At 39.8% G+C, this 16,452-nt stretch overlaps 1 protein-coding gene across 2 annotated transcripts in view; it reads left to right on the forward strand.

Annotated features, from left to right (window-relative positions):
* Positions 1 to 12,756, forward strand: part of PDK1 (pyruvate dehydrogenase kinase 1) — a 45,531-nt gene extending 32,775 nt beyond the window's left edge. The window contains exons 9-11 of one of the 2 annotated variants that reach the window (XM_036858461.1): positions 3,745 to 3,855; positions 7,263 to 7,376; positions 9,487 to 12,756. In XM_036858461.1, coding sequence (XP_036714356.1) covers positions 3,745 to 3,855; positions 7,263 to 7,376; positions 9,487 to 9,627 — 366 coding nt within the window. In that variant the 3' untranslated portion in view covers positions 9,628 to 12,756. The remainder of the gene's footprint in view (positions 1 to 3,744; positions 3,856 to 7,262; positions 7,377 to 9,486) is intronic. The other variant, XM_036858462.1, reaches the window with a different exon arrangement.
* The last annotated feature ends 3,696 nt before the right edge of the window (positions 12,757 to 16,452 follow it).

The raw sequence follows: 16,452 nt of genomic DNA on the forward strand, positions 1-16,452 counted from the left end.
CTGGCTGGAGCACCAAGAGCCTTTCATCCACACGGTTCAGAATAAAAGGGAGAAAAAATAGAGAGAAAGAAAGAAAGAGGATAAAATAAAATAAAATAAAGCTATTATAATTTAAAAAATGAGAAAAAAATTATTGCGAATACATTTATTAAGAAAAAAATTTTTTTTAATTTTCAAAAATAGATTTATTAATTTTTTATAATAAAAAATAAGTTATTAAGAAAAAAATTTATTAAGGAAAATGTGTTTAATTTTTTAAAATAAAAAATATGAAAAAAGTTAAGGAAGAAAATTTTTTTAATTTTTAAAAATAGAAAATAAGGAAAAAATTATTAAGAAAAATTTATTTTTCTTAATAAAGGTTTTAAGTAAAAGGAGAAACAAACAAAAAAAACGGACGGACCGATCCCTAGGACTAATGGTGAAAGCAAAGCTATACAGACAAAATCTCACCCAGAAGCTTACACACATACACTCACAAAAAAAGGAAAAGGGGAAAAATTAATATATCCTGCTCCCGAAGTCCACCTCCTGAATTTGGGATGATTCGTTGTCTATTCAGGTATTCAACAGATGCAGGCACATCAAGTTGTTGGTGGAGCTTTAATCCACTGCTTCTGAGGCTGCTGGAGAGATTTCCCTTTCTCTTCTTTGTTTGCACAGCTCCCGGGGTGGGGTTCAGCTTTGGATTTGGACCCGCCTCTGTGTGTAGGTCGCCTGAGGGCATCTGTTCCCCGCCCAGACAGGACGGGGTTAAAGGAGCAGCTGCTTCGGGGGCTCTGGCTCACTCAGGCTGGGGGAGGGAGCGGTACAGAGGAGGCGGGGCGAGCCTGCGGTGGCAGAGGCCGGCGTGACGTTGCAGCAGCCTGAGGCGCGCTGTGCGTTCTCCCGGGGAAGTTGTCCCTCGATCACAGGAGCCTGGCAGTGGCGGGCTGCACAGGCTCCCGGGAGGGGCGGCGCGGAGAGTGACCTGTGCTCGCACACAGGCTTTTTGGTGGCGGCAGCAGCAGCCTTAGCGTCTCATGCCCGTCTCTGGGGTCAGCGCTGATAGTCACGGCTCGCGCCCGTCTCTGGAGCTCGTTTAGGCGGCGCTCTGAATCCCCTCTCCTCGCGCACCAGGAAACAAAGAGGCAAGAAAAAGTCTCTTGGCTGTTCGGCAGCTGCAGACCTTTTCCCGGACTCCCTCCCGGCTAGCTGTGGCGCGCTAACCCCTTCAGGCTGTGTTCACGCCGCCAACCCCAGTCCTCTCCCTGCGATCCGACCAAAGCCCGAGCCTCAGCTCCCAGCCCCGCCCGCCCCGACGGGGGAGCAGACAAGCTTCTTGGGCTGGTGAGTGCTACTCGGCACCGATCCTCCATGCGGGAATCTCTCCGCTTTGCCCTCCGCACCCCTGTGGCTGCGCTCTCCTCCGTGGCTCCGAAGCTTCCCCCTTCCGCCACCCACAGTCTCCGCCTGTGAAGGGGCTTCCTAGTGTGTGGAAACCTTTCCTCCTTCGCAGCTCCCTCCCACTGGTGCAGGTCCTGTCCCTATTCTTTTGTCTCTGTTATTTCTTTTTTCTTTTGCCCTACCCAAGTACGTGGGGAGTTTCTTGCCTTTTGGGAGGTCTGACGTCTTCTGCCAGCGTTCAGTGGGTGTTCTGTAGGAGCAGTTCCACGTGTAGATGTATTCTAATGTATCTGTGGGAAGGAAGGTGATCTCCGCGTCTTACTCTTCCACCATCTTGCCCAGACCCCCCCTTTTTGTCTTAAATATACGCAGACCAAATGTGTCTGTCTCTCCGTTATTCCCTCTGTCCCTTTTTCCCAAAGAACTCAGGTTCTGTTATAGTACCTGTTACAATTCTCTTGGAAACTCTTTTGACCACTTTAAAAATGTACTGGTTCCAGTTTATTACATTTTTGGCTGCAAAGCAAAAGCAGTTACCTTTATCAATTTTTAATTATATTTCCATAGCTTAGATTACCCCTTCACCTCCAGTGAGATGCCACTTCTCAGAGTCACCCCTGGCCTTTCTGTTCCACTCTCTGCTTTTATCATACTAACCTATGGCTAGAAATCACTTCTTGTTTCATACCTGTTGGATTGCTGTAGTGTTTCTGACCAAAAGGTTAAGGAAAATCAGGAAATATTTATTGAAGTGTACCTTTTTATCTTAGTATCTAATGTGTTGTTTACTTAATATTTATAGAACCACACTTCTGACTCATGTTACCAGCAAATGTGCAGCAGAGCATTAAATTAAAGGATGAATAATTAACAAATTGATGGATCTCAGAAAATACCCAGAGCCCTTCATTTATCTTACTAAAATAAATCTCTTCACAGGGCTTCAATTCATAGCCAAGAACAATTTCAAGCATAATGCTACATATACAAGTTCTTATATATTTTTATACTGTAGTTATCTAATTATAGACATCAGAGGCCAGTCTTCAAATGATATTTCAAAGCAGATTTGTATTTTAAAAATTAAAACAGCTATGAATTTCCATTGTGAGAGTAATAGATGTGCACATAAAGATTTTTAGATACTATATAAAAACTCAGCTATAAGCCATTCAAGTTGGCTTTTTAATACATATCATTCCGTACAGTTTTTACTGTATATCTATATACATATGTTAAAAGCAGGTTTGTATATCACAACCATGTTAATATTATAGATAGTAGAATCAATTTAGATTTTGTGACAAGGGAAAATGGCTGAAGTAGATTAGAAGATAAGCTGTACAATAGCTAGGAAAACAAGTCCATGTTAACTGAAGGAAAACAATGAAGACAATCTAAATAAATTACTAAATTCAATCTACTATATGATTTGAGTTGGAAAATGACATAAGAACAATGTAAAGAACTATGTCCTTTATAACTCACCAGAAAGTTGTCTGGGAGACTATGCTGTGAAATTACTTGTAGATGAGACTCTAAAACACAATGAAATGGTTCTGTTTTTTTCCTCCCTGAAAATGGAAATTATACTTTTTTTTCCATAATAGAGGTAATTGTGGAAAAAAATTAAGAAACTAAAACCCCAAAAGAAGAAAATCACTCATAATTCCATTGACAATAAAATTATATTTTGTTAGACTTCATTATAATTTTTGCAGAATTAGAATGTCATAAATGCCTCTCCATTTTTTTTGCTACTTAACAATATTTTATGAGCCTCTCATGCCAGTACATACAGTTCTACCTAATATTTAGTGGCGAAATAGTATTCTGTTTTAGAATGTATGTTAGTTTACTTAAATAGCCCCCTATTTAGGTGGTAATCCAGTTTTAGCTGTTCTACACAGTGCTGTGATGGATATTCTCATACATACTTAGCATGCTTTTCGGATTATTTTCTCAGGATAAACATTGTTGGGTCAAAGGGTACATGCATGTTTCATCTGGTTGCCAAACTGCCAGAAAGGAATTACAAATTTATTGTTACATCCAAGATAAGCTAAGCCTATGCCCCAGTGTGTGCTGTACTGCATCATTAGTGTGACTGCAATATTTACACAAAGCCACAGCATTGAAATTTGTATTGCAGTGGAGTTCCTTATGTCTTAGAATTCTACATATTAGAGGGGTTAAGTCCCGCAGTGAGGGAAATGTTTACATTCGCAACTTGGATCGCGTGGTATTCATTTTGGAAAGCAGAGCTCTTCAGGCAGCAGTTAAATGGTGACACAGCATGTGTTGGTATTTTGCTGTTTCTGGGACTTGGTCACAGGCCATGATCCTTTCTTACCTTAGATGAGTGACCGAGGAGGTGGTGTTCCTCTGAGGAAAATTGACCGACTCTTCAACTACATGTATTCAACTGCACCCCGGCCTCGTGTTGAGACGTCCCGAGCAGTGCCCTTGGTATGTGATCAAGAAATTGTGAAGCAGGTTTTTGTGACTTGTCATAAAATAAGTTACCACATAAATCAGTTAAGCCATTGTGTAGGTTTCACCACAAGGACGAAAGGAAGCTATTAAGGGGGAAAAATCCCCACTTTCCTCTAAATTTATAGTTTTTAAAATACTGTTTTTAAAAATGATAAGAGCATAGGACAAGGAGTATGGTTTTACAGTTCTTGTTGCCAAGCTTAATAGTGCTGTGTCAGTAGTTTCCATGTGGTAAACCACATTTTGATATACTATCTCTAATGTGAAGCCTAAATTACCAGCTTCACTAGTACTTGGTTTAATCTTCAGTGTTTGTTTTTTTTTCCCCCTCAAGTACTTGTAATTAGAAAGATTACATGTTTGAGACTGAGAAGTATGACTAGAGCTCTGATCAGTTTAATTGCCAACCTGAAAATGGCTCAAATGATAATTGCGTTGATGGGTTTTTTAATTGATCATAGTCACCTATTTTCAGGTTTTAATAAGGTTAGCTTTTGAATGGACTCATTCATGGTCCTCCAACACCCAGAAAAGTGCTTTGCCAAATCTCTTACCTGTAATTCTGGAAAAGCTCTTGTTCTTCCAGGCTTTGAAGGTTCTCTGGCATATACACTGGAGTTATGCTGTAACGTGATTAAAAACAGGATAAGATGCGTCTGTTTTAGGCTCTTTCCTAGGAAGTTACTAAAAGGACTTCATTCTAATTGTACAGCACATTCTAGTTACACAGCACAGATTCTGTAGCTACAACTGTAATACAGCTCATGTCTTACCAAACTTTTAAAATGATTGCTCTAGGAACGTGCTCTTCAAGTTGAGATATGGGTAGGCATCCACGTGCCGTGGGACAGAAAAGGTCAACCAGTATCTCCTTAGATTCTGATTTTACTCTAAGAAGTGGAGAAAAGGGATATGCTGCTTTTGTAGTGAACAAACATTGTAGAATTTTTGTGGAGAGCAGCATAGTGTACTAGCCCAGACTCTGAATTTAAACTGTCCGGTCCATTCTCAGCTCTACTACATCCTAGCCGTGTAGCCTTGGGAATATTTTTGACTTTTCAATGCCATAGTTTCCCCAGCTTTAAATTTCAAATTATGGACTTCCCTGGTGGTCCAATAGTTAAGACTCCGTGCTTCCACTGCAGGGGGTACGGGTTCGATCCCTGGTTGGGGAACTAAAATCCCACATGCAGCGTGGTGTGGCCAAAAAAAAAAAAAGAATCGAATTATTATAAAGATTGAGTTAATATATCTAAAATGCTTTTTATAGTACCTGGCACATAGTAAATGCCATGTAAGTGTTTGTTTAGGATGCAAAGTTTACTTGAATTTTTAAGAAAACAGGAGGCTTGATGTGGCGCAGGCTGCCCATACACCTACACAGCCTGACCGAGGGTTAGCCTGTTGTTACGCTTCTACAGAGCCTCCTTCCTGATGTCATGACCCCTTTGTAAGTGGACCCAGCAGGCAAGCACTGGCGCAGCCGGGGAAAGGCTGCTTGACCTCCACAGGCGTGGTCATCAGGTCATACCTGATTACTGAGCGCTTCTTCCACGTGGATGCCTTCTGGTGGGCATCTGCATGGATGGAATGTCTTCACACTGTAAGCCTGTTCAGAGAGGGCTGTCCACATTTCCCTCTTCCAGACCTTCTCTGTTCATCCAGTTTTGTTCTTTCCAAGTCTCTGACCAGCCAGCCCGTTCGCCACTGCCCATGGTCCGTGTAGGTGTTCCACTTTGAATTCCACCCACTGGTAGGATTTGCTTTCACTCCTGTCTTTCAGGCCTGGCCCTGAGAGAGGCTGTAGTGAAAAGGCAGTCCACTTTTGGCTGGTGTGGGACACTGTGTAGATCCAGCAGTGGACCAGGCCCATGCTGTTTTACTTTTCTGTTAACTATTATAGGGGAAGCCTGATGGGTCCACAGGTGTGGTAGGTTCAGGGAGAGGCAGTGATAAAGTAGATCAGGCACCATGGGATCCCGAGCCACCTGCTCATGCAGTTTTCTTGGGGCCATTTCTAGAGCCACTTAATGTATCAGGGTCCCACCTGGAAAGAGATAGCTCAAATTATGATAATTCAGGGAAGGCTTATCTACGAAGAGACAAATTATAGAAATAGGGGTGGGATAGCACAGGAATCCTGGCTAGCAGCAGCAGAGCTGTCACCACCCTGACTCAAGGGGAGAAGGAGAAGTTAGCAGAACCCAGAAGGGAAAGTTGCAGAGCAGCTGCTTACTCTCCAGGGACCCAGCCTGCCCAGGGGAAGCAACCTCAGTGAGAAAGAAGCAGGAGATGAATACCCTGACTTGACTCCCTTGTAACTCCTACTGGGTTCCCCATTGGCTAGACCCACTGGAACCAGAGGGCACAGAAATCCACTGACATCTGTTCAGGCAGCCTCCCAGGGCGAGGAGAAATGTGGAGAATGGATAGTTGATTTGGAGGGGTAAACAGAAACTCTGGTCTAAAAAAAAAATCAAGTAATAAATGATAGAGGTAGATAAGGCCAGAGCCTGGATTTGTTAATAGCACTGATTCCTGAATCCACATACACTCTTTACTGAAGTACTATATGGAATGTCATTGAACATCTGAGTTGGTGATAAAACCCTTTTTTACATTTATCCAAATGTTCTTCTTTGTATTAAAGAATTGGTAGGATTTATCCAGGTAAAGAAGGCCATTCCAGATACTGGGAACAGAATGAACAGACACAGATGTGAAAAATAACATGATCTGTTTGAGGAACTTAGGAGCAGAGATTTACTTCAGCTGGACTGGAAAGTGGGTGGCACAGACCTGATCTTACAGTCTTGAAAGCTCTTTTTTTAGAAGCTTGGATTTTTAGGCAGTGGGTTGGGATGATGTGGGTGGGGTGGGTTTTGGGGTGCTTCAAAGATTTTTAAGCAGGGGAAGTGACCTGTCAGTGAGAAGTAAAAGAGAACTATTAGGGGTCTCTTCAGGTTCAGAACATGGGCTGCAATTCATGGTGTGAAGCCATGAGATGTATCTGTTAGGCTGCCACCAGGCTTTCTCTGCTCTTGCTCCTGAGAGGGAACATGTTTTATGTAGTATCACCGAAAGCAGTATTGGGATGCTCTGGAACAGGGCAATAAAGAAGAGAAACGTGCTGCTTCTAGACCCCCACGGTCGTTTTATACAAATAAGAAGAAGGAGGAATTTTAAATGACCAGAGGGAAGCCGTCTAATGCAGTACTCAACTGGGCTGCAGCTTGATCATTTTTAATACTTAACTATTAACTGATCTTATAGATGCGGGCTCTGATAGCCCTGGGATACTCCAATAACATTTATTTTAATTAGAGAAGTATTTCAGTGTGTGGCTTTCCGAATAGAATTTCATTTTTCTCATCAAACAGGCTGGTTTTGGTTACGGATTGCCCATATCACGCCTTTATGCACAGTACTTCCAAGGAGACCTAAAGCTGTATTCCCTAGAGGGCTATGGGACAGATGCTGTTATCTACATTAAGGTAATGACCATAGTCTTCTGGACTTAATGATACGTCTTTGATTATAAGATGCCAGTATTTAACTGTAATGAAATTTTCTTCTACCTCGTGCTATTAAAATATAAAAATGTTTTTATAACAAGGATCTCATCTGTTTTGACAAATGATCTCTTTGACTATGGGTAAGAAATGCTCATCTATAATGATCAGGACTTTGTTAATAGAAAAAAAACTGGGTTAAAGTAGGGAGTCAAAAACTTATGTTAAAATTAAATTTGTAAGATAAGACACATGAATTGACATTGATTCACCAGCCTTTTGATGTACTTGCTGAGGCCTTTCATTTGCATATGGGTCTGCAGATTGAAGTTTCAATTGTCTTTCTTGCAGAAGCTATACTTACAATACATTGTTTTGGTTTCTTTAATCAAAGAAACAGCCAAGTACGTAATCCTTGTTGATTATTATGCAGTTCCTTACAGTTGTCTTCTGATTTGACAGCAATTTTTATGTGGCTTTCCTTCATGAGTCTTTATGAAACATTCATCTTAGTTTTCAGAGAACTCCCCCTCGCCCATTTTTTGTGCTTTGTTAAAAGAAATAGATTAAATTACAATGACAGATTTAAGTATATTAACAGATTTAGGAACAATTACAGGTGACTCTTGGTAAGCATATAGCTCACCTGGTAGAAACAGACTTGCCTGGGTTGTTCCATGTGTTTATCTGACAAATCAGTATAAATTACAGGGATAGAAAACACTGGATTAGTTCAGCAATGGGCTGTTGGTACCTATTTTTTAGCGACGCTAGTTTCTTGTTCTGGCCACTAGATGGCACCTATTTTATAGGAAATGCTGAAGACTTTACATTAGAAAAAGTAAAATTTGTCTGAAAAGGTTAAGTTCTTTCAAGATAATTTTCTTTTTTTAAACCATCTCAATTGTGAGGAACTTAAAAACATTGCCTTCATGATGCCCTTTTTATCATCAAATGTAACATTTTTGTTTGAGTCTGTAGATCAAGGAGTTCCAGCATAAAGAGAATATGATGTATAGGTGAAAGGTTTCTAGCTCCATTTTGGAAAAAAATAGAATACATGAAGTCTTGTAGAATAATTAAGGTCCTTCCTTACTATTATTGGAATGAGACTTCCAGTTCAATATTTTCTACATCTTGGGGAATACCTGTGGCTTAAGGTTGAAATCCTACCAAAATATCCTAATTTGAAGATAATGAGGAACATAGTTTATCTCAATGATACACGGGAAGCTGAAATAGAACGGTGAATTAATTGTGATAATATGCTGGAAACATGAAATTACAATCAGCCCTCTGTATCCCCGGGTTCCATATCCATAGATCCGAACACGAATCAAAAATATTTGAAGAAAAAAGAAATTCCAGAAAGTTGCAAAAAGCAGAACTTGAATTTGCTGCATATCAGCAACTATTTATGTAATATCTACATCGTATTTGTATAGCATTTACGTTGTATTAGCTATTATAATTAATCTAGAGATGATTTAAAGTATACAGGAGGTTATGTAAAGATGATACACAGATACTACAGCATTTTATATAAGCGACTTGAGCATGGGCAGACTTTGGTATGGATGCGGGGTGAGGGGGGTGATACAGAGGGTCAGCTATGCATGATGCAGAAATCATGTATGCTGTAACTAAAATTAGTGACTTTAATGTAGGAGAAGACACAGGATCAAACCCAGATTTCATGACTGTACGATTACATATGTTAAGGTACATATGTGAATTTTTATGCTTTTACACTTAACTGACTTTTTCAGTTAACCAACTTCTGTTCGTCATGTTTTATAAGAATGTCTATCACACGTGTGTAAAACTTCAATCCAGCAGTTCCCAGGCTGGCTGGAGAATTACCGCAAGCAATAAACTCAACATGCACATCAAGCAGTTGCCATAGGCTTAGTAAATAACACGTTTCAAATATGTGCTCTATTTTAAAATGTATGTAGATGGTCTTATGTTTGATAAAATACAAATCCAATAAAGTATTGTTTAATTTGTAGTAACCTTTTTGCCATTGTAGATTTTCTCAAATAATGCATTCTAAAAAAATGCCTGATTTAGGTCCTGCTTTGACTTTCAGGCTCTGTCAACAGAATCAATAGAAAGACTCCCGGTGTATAACAAAGCTGCCTGGAAGCATTACAACACCAACCACGAGGCTGACGACTGGTGTGTTCCCAGCAGAGAACCAAAAGACATGACGACATTCCGCAGTGCCTAGACACACTTGGGACCCCTGGAAAATCCAGATGTGGTTTTTTATTAAATTCGGAAGGGATGGTGTTCAGAACTACATTATACCAAATACTTCATGTGTCGTTTTCACAGTTAACTATTTGCGTAGATAGAATAAGTGGTAAGTTAAATTCCATTTATGCCCGTTAAATCTCCTAAAGGATGAAGTTGTACCTATTTTACACTTAAATTTTCACAGTTAATTGAACGTATTTTTAAACAACTGTAGTTCTGGTCAACTTTCTCTTTACGGTAGACTTCAGAAGCATAGAAGTCTTTAGGTTTCTACAGGAAGCTGTGTAGTTTTTCAAGAAATACTTTTATGTCTGCTAGAAACATTTCCTTAATATCGATTAGCCAGTTAGCCATCTTTCTGTTTTAGAGGAGTTCTGCCAGCCTTTATTTAGTAATGACAGATGTAATAAGATGATCTACAGATTTACATGACTGACTACAATTAAAGCAGTAAACAGTTGCCCTGTTAAGTGTAGAACCAGCCACCTTTCAGCATCTACATGCATTGTCTTCACTCTGAAGTTAATTTATCGTGTTTTAATTTTATTGCAAAGGATTGTAATGATTGATTTCCTATGAAACTAAGCCAAGATCATGGGCAATCTACTTTGAACGTGCTTATGATTAATGCAATGGGAAATTTTTATACTAAAACCTAACAGCTGCTAAAATTCTAAATTGAATTTAAGAAATTGAGGGCAGAACAGTGAGTCCCAAAAACTGTACTAACAATTGTTGAGATTACCTGGGGGAGCGTTTGAGAAAGTTTTTCTGAGTCCTACTCCAGACATACAGAATCAGACTCTGCGGCTGGAGCCCAGGAATCTCAATTTTTATAACACTTCCTAGATGAGTCTGATGCCTCACCTAGTTAGGAAGCCACACTTTTAAAATGAGTAATGATGATACCACATTTGCTAACATAACAGATCTTTAGATTTTGGTTTTCACCTATTGAAAGGTCAGGCTTCTAGACTCTAGGAACAAACTGGTGCAATTAGAAGCATAATTGGAAGCAAGAGACAAGTTAGCTACAGAAGAGTCAGGTAACCAAAGGATTAGAACCATAAATGCACAGGTACTGACAAAAAACATGTTATGAAAAATATCTATACTTTATCAGGAAAAAGTCACCTTGGGCTTATCACATTCGAATGTTAATTTGTAGTATACAAATTTTTGGTATATTCAGTATGTTATGATAACTCTGTTGGGCTTTAAGACAGAGATACCAAACAGGTGGTATCATCTTCGTTTTTGAGACTCAGAGTATAGCCCAAAGCTGCCCAGAATTGGAGTGAGGGCTCAAGCTGTATCTGCTGATCACTGTCAGGCGCCTGGTCTAAGAGACCATGAAAGTCAGGAGACTGAGTTGTTAGTCTTACCTCATCTTTTAAGGTGACAGGGAAGTACACTGAAAATAAATTTTAAAGTAAGATTTTAAATGTTTAAAGAACAGCTTTACCACTTAAATGGGGAACTTTATCTGGTAAATACATTGAGTTGAAACACCTCATTCTCAAAAGGATTATGTAAGCTTAACAGTGCTATACAAATTTGTAAATTGGAAGGGATGTTAAAGGGCCGTTAGCCCAGGACTCTCACATAAGAGATGAGGATCCTGAAACTCGGGGTGTGTGGGGTTTGCCCAGGGCTGATTAGCTGATGTGACCAAATGTTGGAAAAAGATCTTTTACCTATTACTCCTTAATTATGGATTTTATGATAAACAATAGGATATGCTAGTGGATGATTTATATTAGTTCAATGTGTCACAGTTTTTTTAGCTTAAAATTACACTTTTCTTGTAATGATGAAATAGTTTCGAAGCCTTTGACTCAAAGTATTCACTTTCTTTCCTAAATGAGACATTTGTACAACTGACATAAATTTGATATTTTTACTTAAGATCCACCCACCCACACACACACACACACACACACACACACACAAAATTAAAGTTTCTCTCTTAAGAGCTAAGAAATTGTGTTTTCAAAGGAAGAGTGAAATCTTTTCCTTTAGCTTCTTTTTAAGGTGTAATGGCTTTTTTACTTCGTTACTGTGGTAAGGGACACAAAGTTACATACAAAAATATTTGGGGGAATGCTTTCTCCTAGTTGGTTTTAAATTATTGTGCTACCTGAAAAGTTTTTATATTCTTACACTATTTTTCCCCACCAGCATTTAGTATGATGCCATGTATATTTTAAAAATATACTGAAAGATAAGAAATGGATACTAAGTGATTTTTGTAACCTGGGCATTTAATGAATATGCCAACATTTTTTTAGGAAGAATCACAAGAAGTATTCTGCCCTGTACTTAAAATACTAGCTGGCTTTAGATGTCTTCATACTTAATGGTAATCACTTTCTTGCACTGTGAAGTTTTTACATGAAGATGTTGAAGTGGCAAGTCTACCCTATTATTTTATAAAATGTTTTGTGTATGGCAATAAACTGAAAACATGGATCAACTCTTATTCTGAAAATAAATTGACCCAATTTAGGTTTTTAAAAATATAATTGTTTTTTAAAATAAAGGTCTCTTTCATCATCAAGGGTCAGCTTTCTGTAAACATTCAAAAAGTCGAAGCTAGGTGTCTCACAGTGCACCTCACTATGCTTGGTAGAGGAAGTGTTGAGATTTCCAACGTGTACATTCTAATTGCGAAAGCAGGCAGTGGTTTGTATGATTTCAGTTATGCTAGATTTTCATTATCCAAACATCCACAGATGACTGACTTACTGCATAAATGAACATCTTCTCATGTGATTTTCAAGAGGTTATGTTAGTATACTCTTTGAATAACTTTTCACAATATAAGTAATATAGGAAAAGTCTTAATTTAACCAGCATTACTCTCTGCTTGTACCAGCCGAAAGTCAAAATTAAACTCCTCTAGTCAAAGATAGGTTCCTGTCCTGTTCCTGATCAATGGGATATGACCATCAATCTTCCCTTCATTATTAAAGCCAACAAGTTCCATAAAAGGACTGCATAGGTAAAGAACCAGGGAAACAGACTACTAGTGTTAGGGTCCCTTTGTGGCCTTGTGAACAGCCAATCAGAGAGGAAGCCAAAAAAAAAAAAAAAAAAACAACCAATTTCAGTTTGCATCTTCAATTGCTGTGCCATAAATGTGACGTTTTAAACAGATGAGTAATCAGGGTTAAGTTGGTTTGCAAATACTGTATATGATTAACTTCTGGCCCCCAAAATTAAATTTTCTTACAGTCAAACTTAATGCACTTGAAAAAATGTGGCGTGAAGTATTTTATGTATGTCAAAAAAGAACGTACTGCTGGTTTGCTTAGTCCTGGCATTCTTAAATTACTGCACCTTTTCTGTTTACACATTTGGAAATAATTAGGCATATACTACCCACTCTTCACGTTTCTTCAGCAGTCATTAACCATAGGCTTTTAATAGCGAGAGACAAGATTGCCAGCTTTTTCAAATATATGACATGAGATGACCATAAAATTGGGTGGCCATAAAATTCTATATTATTATAGATATAAAACCGTTTGGGGGAGGGAGGATCAAGATGGTGGAGTAGGAGGATGTGGAGCTCACCTACTGCCATAAACACATCAAAAATACACCTGCATGTGGAACAATTCTCACATAAAGCCAACTGGAAACTGGCAGAAGATCTCTTACACAGCCAAAGCTGCAGAAAAGATTTTCCATGTAATTGGGTAGGACGAAACACATAAACAAAAAAAAAGGGCATCAGGATGGGGCCAGCACCCCTGGGAGGGATCTGTGAAGGAGGAAAGGTCCACATGGGCAGGCTCTCACTCTGGGGAGCCCCCTTGCCTGCTGGGAGGTCTGCTGGGAGAGGCTGGCGTGGCCTGGACTCTGATTGCAGGGAGTGTGTGCATGCTGACTTGCCTAGCAATCAGGGTGGAGGGAGACCAGTGCTGACAGCTGCTACCTACTGCCCTTCCCAGTCCCAAAGGCGTGCAGAGCAGGGCTGCTAGAACGCACAGTGGGAAGATGCTGAATCTCAGGCAGATAGGCCCTGGGATAGGACTCTACCTGCATGGAGACAGCCTGGAGGGCCTGGGCTGTGGTCTAGGCCAAACCTCAGAGCTCATTGTCAGCACGTGAACAGCGGGGCACAGGTCCAGCATCGGAACCCACTGCCAGCACACACACAGAGTGGTGCCACAGAGACGCATCTTTCTGTGCAGACAGTCCCTGGGGAGGAATACACAGCAGTTTGTTTCCCAGTGGGAGCTTGCCAGTTCCACCCACCCCACACTGTAACCTGGGGCCAGATCTGGGGCAGACAGGTCCTGGGAGAGGCCTGTCGTGGAGGCAGCCCAAGTCCCAGGCAGCAGCAGCACAACCACCTCCATTCCTGCAGCCACAGCACCAGCCCACCCCACACTACAGCCTAGCACTAGGTCTGGGATGAACGTAACAGAGAAAGCGATGTGACCTTGGGCTGCTTCCGGGCAGAACTGAACATACCTGCATGGGCAGCACATAGGTTTGCTGTGACCACAGGGGCCTCACTTGCTTCAGCAATCACCTCCTTTGAGACACAGCACACACTTAAGGGCAATGAAGCCTTATCAAACCTGACCCTCAAGGCTTCTACTCCAACAACCAGGCAGCAAACCCCATCCCTGACAGGGATATGACAGCCACAGAGCAAAGAGGAGGCCCCGCCCAGCATCCAGTGAAGGCTCTGGACACCACAACACCAATCACACCCACTATCAAGGGAATAATGGCCAGCACACTCTTAAGGAAATAAGTGACTGGCCTCCATACCAAAAACAGCCCTTGCACCAAAAATATTGGACTCACAGTCTTACACAGGGATGTTCCCACATAAAAACACCCCTTCAAGACCACAGTAGATAACTTTCTCTGTCTCTATGATTTTAGGAGAAACAGTTAAGTAAATGAAAAAGCAGAGCAACTACTCCCAATTAAAAGAACACGAGAAATCCCCTGAAAGAATTAATGAAACAGACTGCAGTCTACTAGACCCTGAGTTCAAAAAGGAGGTAATAAAAATGTTAAAGGAATTAAGAAAGAGTATTGATAGAAACGCAGATCACTGTAACATGGAACTAGAAACTCTAAAGAGGAACCAATCAAAATTAGACAATTCAATCACCAAGATAACCAATCTAGAAGCAATGAGTAGCAGACTAAATAACACAGAAGGATGAATAAGTGATCTGGAAGATAAAATAATGGAAATCACCCCATCAGAACAGCAGACAGAAAGACCAATGGGAAAAAAAAAATGAAAGCAACAGACAAGATCTATGGGATAATATAAAGCATGCCAATCTACACATAATAGGGGTTCCAGAAGGAGAAGTTAGAGAGGAGGGGATCAAAAATGTATTTGAAGAAATTAAGTTTGGGAAGTTTTCAGCCATAAAGAAGGAAACAGATATCCAGGTACAGGAAGCACAGATGGTCCCAAACAAGATGAACCCAAGCAGACCTACACCAAGACATACCATAATTACAATGGCAAAAGTTAAAGATAAAAGAGGATTCTAAAGGCAGCAAGAGGAAAACAAAGTCAGTTACAAGAGAACCCCCCATAAGGCTATCAGCTTATTTCCTTGCCGAAACTTTGTAGAGCAGAAGGGAGTGGCATGATATATTCAAAGTCCTGAAAGGGAAAAACCTACAACCTAGTATACTCTACCCAGCAAGATTTTCATTTAGAGTAAAATGAGAAAAAGAATTTCTCAGACAAGCAAAAACTAAGAATACAGCAATACCAAATCTACCCTGAAAGAAATCTTGAAAGGTCTTCTCTAAATACAAAAGTAAGAATCTATAGGAAAGGAAAAATCACAATAGGAAAGGTAAATATATCAAAGGATCGAAGGTCACTTAAGTAAACCAGTACACAGACTACAAAACAATCAAATTTTGTAAAAGTGATAACTACAATTAACAGCAAAAGGATAAACATGAAGATGTCCTATTTTACATCAAATTCACAAAATGTGGGGGAGGGGAGTAGAAAAGAAAGATCTTTTATGGAATGTGTTTGAACTTATATGACTATCAGTCTAAAACAAGTAGATAAAACCAGGGTAACCACAAATCAAAAACATACAATAGATTCACAAAAACTAAAAAGAAAGGAACTCAAGCATAATAGAAAAGAAAACCATCAAACCACAGAAGGAAAAGACGAAGAGAAGAAATGAACAAAGAGCTACAAAACTCAACTGGAAAACCAGATCTAAAATGGCAATATGTAAATACCTATCAATAATTACTTTAAATGTCAATGAATTAATGTTCCAATCAAAAGACAGAGTGGCTGATTAGATTAAAAAAGACCTTTCAGTACGCTGCCTACAAGAGACTCACTTCAGGGCACAAAACACATAGATTGAAAGTGAGGGGATGGAAAAAGATATTTCACACAAAGGGAAATGACAAGAAAGCAAGGGTAGCAGTACCCATATCAGGCAAAATAGACTTTAAAACAAAGTCCATAAGGACAAAGAAGGACATTATATAATGATAAAGGGATCAACACAAGAGGATATTACACTCAACATATATGCACCCAATATAGAAGCACCTAAATGTATAAAACAAATACTAACAGACACAAAGCGAGAAACTGACAGGAATACATAGTAGGAGACTAACACCCCACTAACATCAATGGACAGATCTTCCAGACAGAAAAATCAATAAGGCAAGAAAGGTCCTAAATGACACATTAGACCAATTGCATTTAACTGATATCTACAGGACACGACATCCAAAAACAAAAGACAGAATA

The sequence above is a fragment of the Balaenoptera musculus genome, chromosome 7 (genome assembly GCF_009873245.2).
Source record: "Balaenoptera musculus isolate JJ_BM4_2016_0621 chromosome 7, mBalMus1.pri.v3, whole genome shotgun sequence".
NCBI lineage: Eukaryota > Metazoa > Chordata > Mammalia > Artiodactyla > Balaenopteridae > Balaenoptera > Balaenoptera musculus.